The sequence below is a fragment of the Hipposideros armiger genome, unplaced genomic scaffold (genome assembly GCF_001890085.2).
Source record: "Hipposideros armiger isolate ML-2016 unplaced genomic scaffold, ASM189008v1 scaffold_772, whole genome shotgun sequence".
NCBI lineage: Eukaryota > Metazoa > Chordata > Mammalia > Chiroptera > Hipposideridae > Hipposideros > Hipposideros armiger.
The window spans coordinates 703,607-712,404 of NW_017732122.1; the positions used below are offsets into that span (position 1 = coordinate 703,607).

At 34.3% G+C, this 8,798-nt stretch overlaps 1 protein-coding gene across 1 annotated transcript in view; it reads left to right on the forward strand.

Moving 5' to 3' along the window:
- TMEM67 (transmembrane protein 67) overlaps positions 1 to 8,798 on the forward strand; it is a 24,874-nt gene that overhangs the window by 10,936 nt on the left and 5,140 nt on the right. The window contains exons 4-7 of the mRNA XM_019628261.1: positions 1,133 to 1,226; positions 5,888 to 5,987; positions 7,521 to 7,590; positions 7,688 to 7,762. Of these exons, the coding sequence (XP_019483806.1) occupies positions 1,133 to 1,226; positions 5,888 to 5,987; positions 7,521 to 7,590; positions 7,688 to 7,762 (339 nt within the window). The remainder of the gene's footprint in view (positions 1 to 1,132; positions 1,227 to 5,887; positions 5,988 to 7,520; positions 7,591 to 7,687; positions 7,763 to 8,798) is intronic.

Genomic DNA, 8,798 nt, shown 5'->3' on the forward strand with positions numbered 1-8,798 from the left:
AAAAGATGAATGCAAATCAAGTTTGACTTCTGCAATTACAAGAGGTGCTCAAAGTGGATCAGCGTCCAGACACTTCTGATTATGGTAAACTACTGCTTGAGCAACGTTGACCAAAGTGTTAACATCTCTTAAAATGTGTATACATTTTTTTGGCACCCCTGATATATACTTGTATATATGAGGTGTGATCAAACAATATGGTGAATGTTTAAATAAAAAAATACATATATATTAGAGTAAAAGACATATTGCCATTAATCCCCCCCTCAAAATACTACCACCCCATCCCCGCTTTGAACACACTTATTCCATTGTTCTTGCCACTTTCTGAAGCGGTCCTGGAAGTCTTCTTTTGTGAGTGTCTTTAGTTGCACTGTTATGGCTGCCTCAATGTCCTGAATCATTTTGACTTTGGGGAAGAGCCAGAAGTCGCACAGTGCCAGATCCGGTGAATAAGATGGATAAGGGCACACTGTAATGTTTATATTTGACAAAAATTGCCGTATACCAGAAGCAATATGCGGAGTGTTGTCATGATGGAGGGTAATTTATAGCACACTTTAAAACATACCTTCTCTCAACCATAGTTCACGCCCAACTGACTATACCAAACAAGTTGAAACTTGTCATGCACTGTTACTAAGGTTTGACGCGCTGCTTCCCTAATTGAAGATCCCTGCCTTCCCGTTGGATGGAACTCGGCAGCAGCATTCATCATATTTTGTGATCATAATGGAAAAGCTCCGTGTCACATATCACTTCTGGCATGTCAATTTCTATCAAATAAAAACATTTTGGTGTGTCCTCATCCACCTTATTCACCAGATCTGGCACTGTTCATCTTCTGGTTTTTTCCCAAAGTCAAAATGATTCAAGACATCGAGGCAGCCACAACAGCGCAACCAACTAAAGACACTTGCGAAAGCGGGCTTCCAGAACTGCTTCAGAAAGTGGCAAGAACAATGGGATAAGTGTGTTCTAAATGAGAAAAAGTTTTTAGGGGGATTAATGACAATGTGTCTTATACTGTAATACATTTTTTAAATTTAAACTTTCACCGTAATTGCTGATCATACTGAGTGTGTATGTATACACACACACACACACACACATATACTTTTTTTTAATTTAGAAAGGCGTTACCAAAGATGGCTGGGATTGCATTTCTTGCCCTGGTGGTTTAACTGCAGAAGGAAAATGCTACTGTCCCACTGGCCATATTTTAGGTAAGAAATCGATTTCTTATGAAATATTAACAAGTCTTCATTTGTGTTTGTTTTTGATAAGGATGTTAATTGAAATAGCATGGTGATTTCTTAACAGTATTTTTTTTATTCAAAATTTAATGATGTTTGAGAAGGCATTGAGAGGAGGGTAAAAAGCCCTACCTCATTAAAAATTGTTTTTCTTAATTTTTAATAATTAGGATTAGATGGATACTTCCTTAATATAACATGATAAAATATATGTGCTTCAACTTAAAAGCCAACATGATGCTTAGTAGGGAAAAATTATAAGCATTCCTTTTAATGTCAGGACCCAGATAAGGATGTAAATAATACACTTAGGTAAATGAAAGAAATAGGTCATAGAATATTAAAAAGGAGAAGGTAAAAATGATTAATTTCCAATGATTTTATTGTATTTTTAGAAAACCCAAGGAAATCAGTAAAAATTATTATTATAAATAGTAAAGGTTTCTAGATACAAAGTTAGTATCCTAAAATTAGTAGCCTTCTATTGAAACAATAATCCTTTAGAAACTGTGAAGGAGAAACTCATCTACAGTAGCAACAAAAAAAGAAAAATACGCCAAGATGTAAACTTTGGAAGAAACAAGATAAATTAATTGAAGAAATATTAGCATGCTACTGAGGGATACAGAAGGAGGCTTTAATAAATGAAATACAGTCAATGGAATTGCAATAGATATGTATGATATGGGGGGTTGTCACTTTGAGGGGTAAAAAGTATAACTAGTGCACTGTGTTGTAAACCTGAAACTAAAAAAATACATAAAAAATAAATTAAAAAAAATAAATGAAATACATATTTCATTCTTGAATGCAAAGATTAAATATTATAAAGATGTCAGTTCCCTTAATAGCAGTTTATACATTTAAAGGAACCCTAGTAAATTCTACTAGGATTTTATTTGTCTGTTTTAGGGACTGCAAAAACTAATTCTAAAGTTTATCTAGGAAAATATGTGAAAAGCCAAAAAATTATGAAAAAGGAAAGAGAAGACAACTTCATCAGATATTGTGCACATTTTCAGCTACTGTAATAACATGTATGGCTGACATATCGGTAATATGGACTGGTGGGTAAATCTTAAAGTAGAGAATCAAAATAGATCCAGTTCATGTGAGAATGTGGTATGGGATAAAAGTGGCATTTCATATCAATGGAGAAAAGGCTAATTAATAACTGGTATTTGGGAAAACACTAAGTTGTTTTTATTCCTTAAAAATAAATTCAGGTCAGTCAAATATTTAAATATTAAATATGAGTCTATGAAAGTTCATACAAAAATAGGAAAAATTTTATAGCCTTTGTGTGGAATAGAGTTAAGACAAAATTATACGCAAAGGAGTAGATGCTAGAAATGTTCAGAGGATGATAATGGACCTAGATGGGTAAAGAAATATGGGTTGGGGAAAAGGGAAAAGTCAAAGCTATCTCTGGGATTTCTAAATGGGGGTGAACGAGATGATGGCCTATAGGTTCAAATGCTGTGGAGAGGTCCATTGGGCTGAGTCACTGCGATTACTTTTGACAGTCAAAAATCGCTGAGGCTAAATGTACAGTTTTAGCAAGTTGCTGAGAATGAAGGTTAGATGCCATGGGTTCTAAACAGTGACTCTAATACCTAGTGACCCCTTAAGGCTGGGTGATAGCTCTGAAAACAGTATTTCACTATTTTAGAGGCTACTGTTGCATACTTAAAATTCTGCATGGTGTAAGCTTTTTAGAGCCAACTTGAACTTTTGCTGTTAATTTCTTCATGGATTTGCAAGAGATGTTGTGGAGGAGTGGAAGAGTGGACAGAAAGAGGGTACATCTTACTTCTTGCATAGCTTCTCCCAACTCTTCCCATTTCTATATAAGAAGAAAATGCCCAAGTGATCAGATAAATAATTTTTAAATTTATTAACTCAGTAAGTACATACCATTAAAATTATCAAATAATTCATGAAGCTATAAAATGAGAATGAACATTGATACCCCTCACTTATTTCATTTCCCAGAACTTACCTTAAGGTAATTAATTATTCTCTATCCTTTCAAGGTTTATATGTATATAAATTTACACACACACACACACACACACACACACACACACACACACACACACAAATATTTTGGAGTGTTTATATGCAGTTGCAGTGTATTTTGGAGATAGTTCCACAAGAGCACATGTGGATCTACCACTTAAGAATACATATATCTGTATTTTTCAACTTCCACTTAAAAATTTTACTTTATAAAATTAAAGTAATGCATGCATATGGTTAGAAATTTAAATAGTATAGAAAAATACAAAATAAAACTAAGGGTTGTTTCCTGTCTATCCTTACTCCCAGTCCTCAAATGTAACCAACTATTAAGTTTCTTTTATATTCTTCCAGGAATGCTTTATGTATTTATATGTCTATATATCCTTGAAAATATTCATAGAAGTGTCATTATACTTATTCATTTATTCATAAATATTTGTCGATAAAAAGCTAAAATGAATTTTAAAACTTTATTCAACCGAAGAACGTTAAAGCTAAAGGGCAGTAGCTAGCCCCAGTTCAGCTCCAGCAGACTGTCATCATGTAAGAACATGGATCCCATGAAACCAGATTTTCCTATTTTTTTAAGAGATGCCAGAAATACAAAATTTATATGTGAAACCTCCCAATTTTAAATCTTGCTAATTAAAAAGGAAGTTTATTGAGCACTACCTGCTAGGTGCTGGGATAAAATAATGAATCAAACTTACATTCTAGTGGCAAGAGAAAGAGAGTAAACAAATGAATAGGTATATGCCAGGTGGTAATAAGTGCTATGAAGACAAATAAGACTGGGCAAGAGAGAGAGCACAGGGTGTTATTTTTACATGCATGATCATGGAAGGCCTGTCTGGAAAGGTAACATCTGTGCAAAGACTTGAAGGAAGTGAGGGACAGAGCCACATAGATAATGGGAACTCATTCAGAGGGAATGAGGGAATAGCAAGTGCAAAGGTCCTAAGATCAGAACATACTCAGTATGTTCAAGGATCACCAATACACTAATGTGGCCGACCACAGGAGAAAAGCGGAAGCAGTTGGGTCTGAAAAGTTGAGGTAAGGTGTGCAGATCATGTCAGGCCTTTTAGTGACCTTGGAAATTAACCTGTGTGAGGTGGAATAGTTTCAGAGGAGTGAAATGATCGCAGTTAGTTTTTAAAAGGCTCTTTCTAGAATAGAACTAGGGTTCCAGTTAGGAAGCTGTCACAAAAGTCCAGGTGATAAATGATGGCACTGGGCCAGGGGAATAGTTGTAGAAGTAGAAAATAATTCAGCTTCTGGATATATTTTAAAGAGAGAGCTGACAGGATTTGCAGATTTATTTTCTAATTTTAATTTTGTTTTTTTAATGCGAAACATGAAAAGAAGAGACTCTATAAGTACTGGGGCCTAAGTACATGGTCAAATGGAGTTACATTTACTGAGACAGGATGAGTGTAGGAGGAACAAGTTGTTCAACTTTACTTTTGTTAAAATTGTTTTTACCACCTTGTAAAAGCTTGGGACTAATGGGACTGTTTTTCCCAATGCTGATTCTCTATTACTCCCTCTGCCCCAAAGTAATTGTTATCATTTTGATGTGTATGTGTCCTTCTAGAATCTTTTTTTCTTTCTGTTTTTAAAATACAGGTATATATTGTAGCCATGGGAAATATAAATGGTATTTTTATATAAATATTTCTTACCAAAAATATTGTTTTATAGCATACTTTTTTCACTTAACAGTGTGATCTGTTAGATCCACGTCATTTTTTAAAATCCTCCCCATAATATTTCATAGCATGGATATGCCACCATTTTGCTTTTAAATATTTAGGTTCTAACAAATAATGCTTCGATGAATATCCCTATACACAGGTACAAGTGTTTTTGTAGGTTAGGTATCTAAAAATGAAATTGTGGTATTGTAGGGTATGTGAATTTAAAATTTTAATAGATACTACTGAAGCCCTCTAAGTTGCAAAAACTTATCAATAGTCTATGACAGGGATCAGCAAACTTGTGAGACAGAAGAGCCACCCGGGGTCAGCAAACTGCAGCTCGCAAGTCACATGTTTCTCTTTGGGTACGGACATGTGGCTCTGAAGTAAAATTGAAAATGAAAATAAAACTATCATAGTTTCATTTATAAAATTTGTAAAGGATATTATTCACATAATGGTGATTATGTAACAATATATTTATGGCTCTAGAATAATTTTAAATTGTTGTGAGGGACAGGATTGGCTCTTCCAGGGGTCGGCAAACTTTTGAGATGGAACGTACCCAAAGAATCGCATGTGGCTCATGAGCTGCAGTTTACTGACCCCTGGTCTATGAAAATGCCTGTTTCCCCATACCCAGTGAAACAGGGACATACAAGTAAGAGGTAAGAACATTTTTGGAAAAAAATATTGTTATGATGCTTTGGAAAATTAGTCTCTCTTTTTTTCATGTGAATGAGAAAGGTTTCACTTTTCTGTATTATGGAGGTGCTTAACATTCCTTTTATTCAAATAAGGTGTTTTGACAACTATTAGAATAATTACAAGTGGGTTTTACTAAATACATACAAGCTTATATGTTGACTGTGAGTTACATCTTAATTTTGTTTCTAAATTGTTTAGTGGAACGAGATATTAATGGAACGTTGTTGTCTCAAGCAACTTGTAAGCCCTGTGATGAAAATGAAAACTCTTTTACGGTAGCAAATGCTTTAGGAAACAGGTAAGTAGTGTGCTGGGTGCTGACTTCATTGATATCATATTTATATAGAATCTGTACCTTTTTAAAGTATTTTCCACTTGCTCCTCACAATAACCCAAGGAAGGACAGAAGTAGACGTTAACTAACAGCTAAAGAAGCTGAGGCCCAGAGAATAAGACGGACTAGGGTTCAAATGTTGTTTCAGTGTCTTACCAGTTGCTAACTTTGGATAGTTTAATAAGTCAGTGTCCTTGTCTTTAGAATGGGGATATACTACCCACTTCATAGGCTGTTATTACAGCTTAGAAGTAAATATGTTAAATTTTTAGCATAGTGCTACAGAGAAAGTGCTCAGTAAAAGGTAGATATTTTTGTTTGCTATTATATAATTTATACGTAATCTGCAATATAATACATAGTACATAATGGTGACTTCTATTTGCAGCATACTTACTATATACCAGGTACTGTGCTTTATAGATTACATTACATAATAGGATATATTAATAAATACAATTAATAAATACAAAAAATTAATAAATAAAAATTAATAAATACAATTATTTAGGTACTCTGATTTATGGCCCTATTCTCTATCACTTCCTGTTCTGCCTCTATACATGCATATGTGCACACCACACACACACCCCTTCCTCTCTGTAACTCAAACACATTATTCCTATTCGAACTTCTTCAGTTGTGGAGGCTACATGATGACTTCCCTCTAAGCACAGTTTTCTCTTCAATTTTCAAGTTTAAGATAGAAAATACTTGAGCAGCGTCTCCTGGGGATACTTTGTGTTGGACCATCTTTTCTCTCAGGATGACCTGGATTGTAACACCCAAATATGGACTACTGGACTGGTCTCCAAGCCTTCACCTCCAGTACCTCCCAAAGCCTAATTCGAGTTCTGTGCCATGCCCCGGCCCCTCCTTCTACCTGCTCTATCTTGCAAATAACGAATGCGCATATGAACCAATCAGTGTCCCTAATTAGTCCAGTCCCCGCCTTCCCTCTATTATCATTCATTAATGAAACATATAAAGTATTTTCCTAAAATAAACAGATGATAAATAACTTTAAAAGTGTTGGTTGTAGATTTGATGAGAAGTAGAACATGTTTCTTTTCAGCATATGTTATCTCTTTGCTTTGTTGCAGATAAAATAAGGAAAGTATATTTGCTATAACTACTTATAAAAATAGATTGGGTTTCATTTATATGAGTTTGTTGAGCTCTTTTGTTAATTGAGTGACTTAACCATTTTTGCTATTCATTCTTTTTTTTCTTTACATTCCATGTGGGAAGGTATTCAAAAGAATACTCTCCTATTATTGGTTAATTTTATTTATTTATACCTTTCCTTGTAATACTAAAAGTGGATAAAACTACTCAAATCAGTGTTAATATTTTTAATTTGTTTTCTTTATTTTAAGTAATTGCTAAATTGAATGAATCTATTCTAAACTAGTGTTTAGGAAAACAAGTTCCCAATTAAATTAGGTTTAGTATAAATCATTAACATTGAAAAAATTATTTTCATTATATTGACAGGTGTATCCGTTGTGAGCCAACATTCATTAGTACCAGCAGGTCCTGTGCGTGTTCAGAACCTAACATTTTAGTAAGGCTAATCAAATTAATAAAGTATATATTTTAAAATTAAATTGCTTATACTGTTCCATAATCTGTTTTATTTATTTGTTTGTTTGTTTATTAAGACAGGGGGATTATGTTTCAGCAGCACAGGGGATTTCCCTCCACGTGTGATATCAACTGCACGTTATGGAGCACTTGTGAGTGTGTTTAAATTTTTTGTTTCATTGTTAAGGATATTTCTGCATTTCTTTGGTAATTAATCTGGGACTAAAATGAGAAACATTTATGTGTAAATCACTTTAAAACAGAAATTGTCAGTCTAAGAAACATTAGACTAACAACTCAACATTATAATTTAAAAGTTCAGTACTGTTTTCTCCACTTAGCTCAGAATGCTTAAGCTGGAAAGGTCCCTTATAGATCCTATCAAGAATGCAGTATAATATATTAATAGTTAAGAGTACCAGAGACTCTGGATTTCAACCCTGGATTTACCAGTCGTTAGTTTTGTATCTTTGGACTTAGTTAACATTTCTAAACTTCAGTTTTATTGTCTGTAAATTGGGCATAATAATAATACCTACCTCACAGTGTCTGTACATGGTAGTCACCGGAGAAATGAGGATTATTCGTATGCAGCCAAGTTCCTTATTTATAGATGAGAACATGGTGTCATGGAGTTAGAGCCTTTGCAACAGATGCTGGTGATGACAACCTCTGGAATATAAAATGAGAAATAAGTGGATGAATTAGAACCGAAGAGGTCACGAATCCAAGAGAATAGGAGTTAGACGACTGACTAGGAGTTAGTTGATAAGCATTGAGGATACTCAGTATGCCAGCAGAGCTTGGGGTGGACAGCTTGGGGTGATTGCTAAAATCATTGACTCGGTGGAAGCTATTAGGAGGTCTGTGAGGATAGCCATGATGAGGGTAGAATCTGGGGTCGTGATGAACAAAGCAGAAATTCTCTCCAGTATAGTCTTGTGGGATGACAGGTAAATTCCAAGTATTTGCTAAACAACAGAATAAATGCTAAAATAGGGGTATACATAGGAAGCTTGCCATCATAAAAATTGGTTCATTTGTATGTAACAAGATGCATATCTTTTGAGGCGTTCTTTTTTTTTCTTTTAATTATTTTTTATTATGAAATACACATTTTTTAGAATTAGTTTCAGCTGTACAACACAGTGCAATAGTTATACTTTTTACGCCTCCAAGTGACAACCC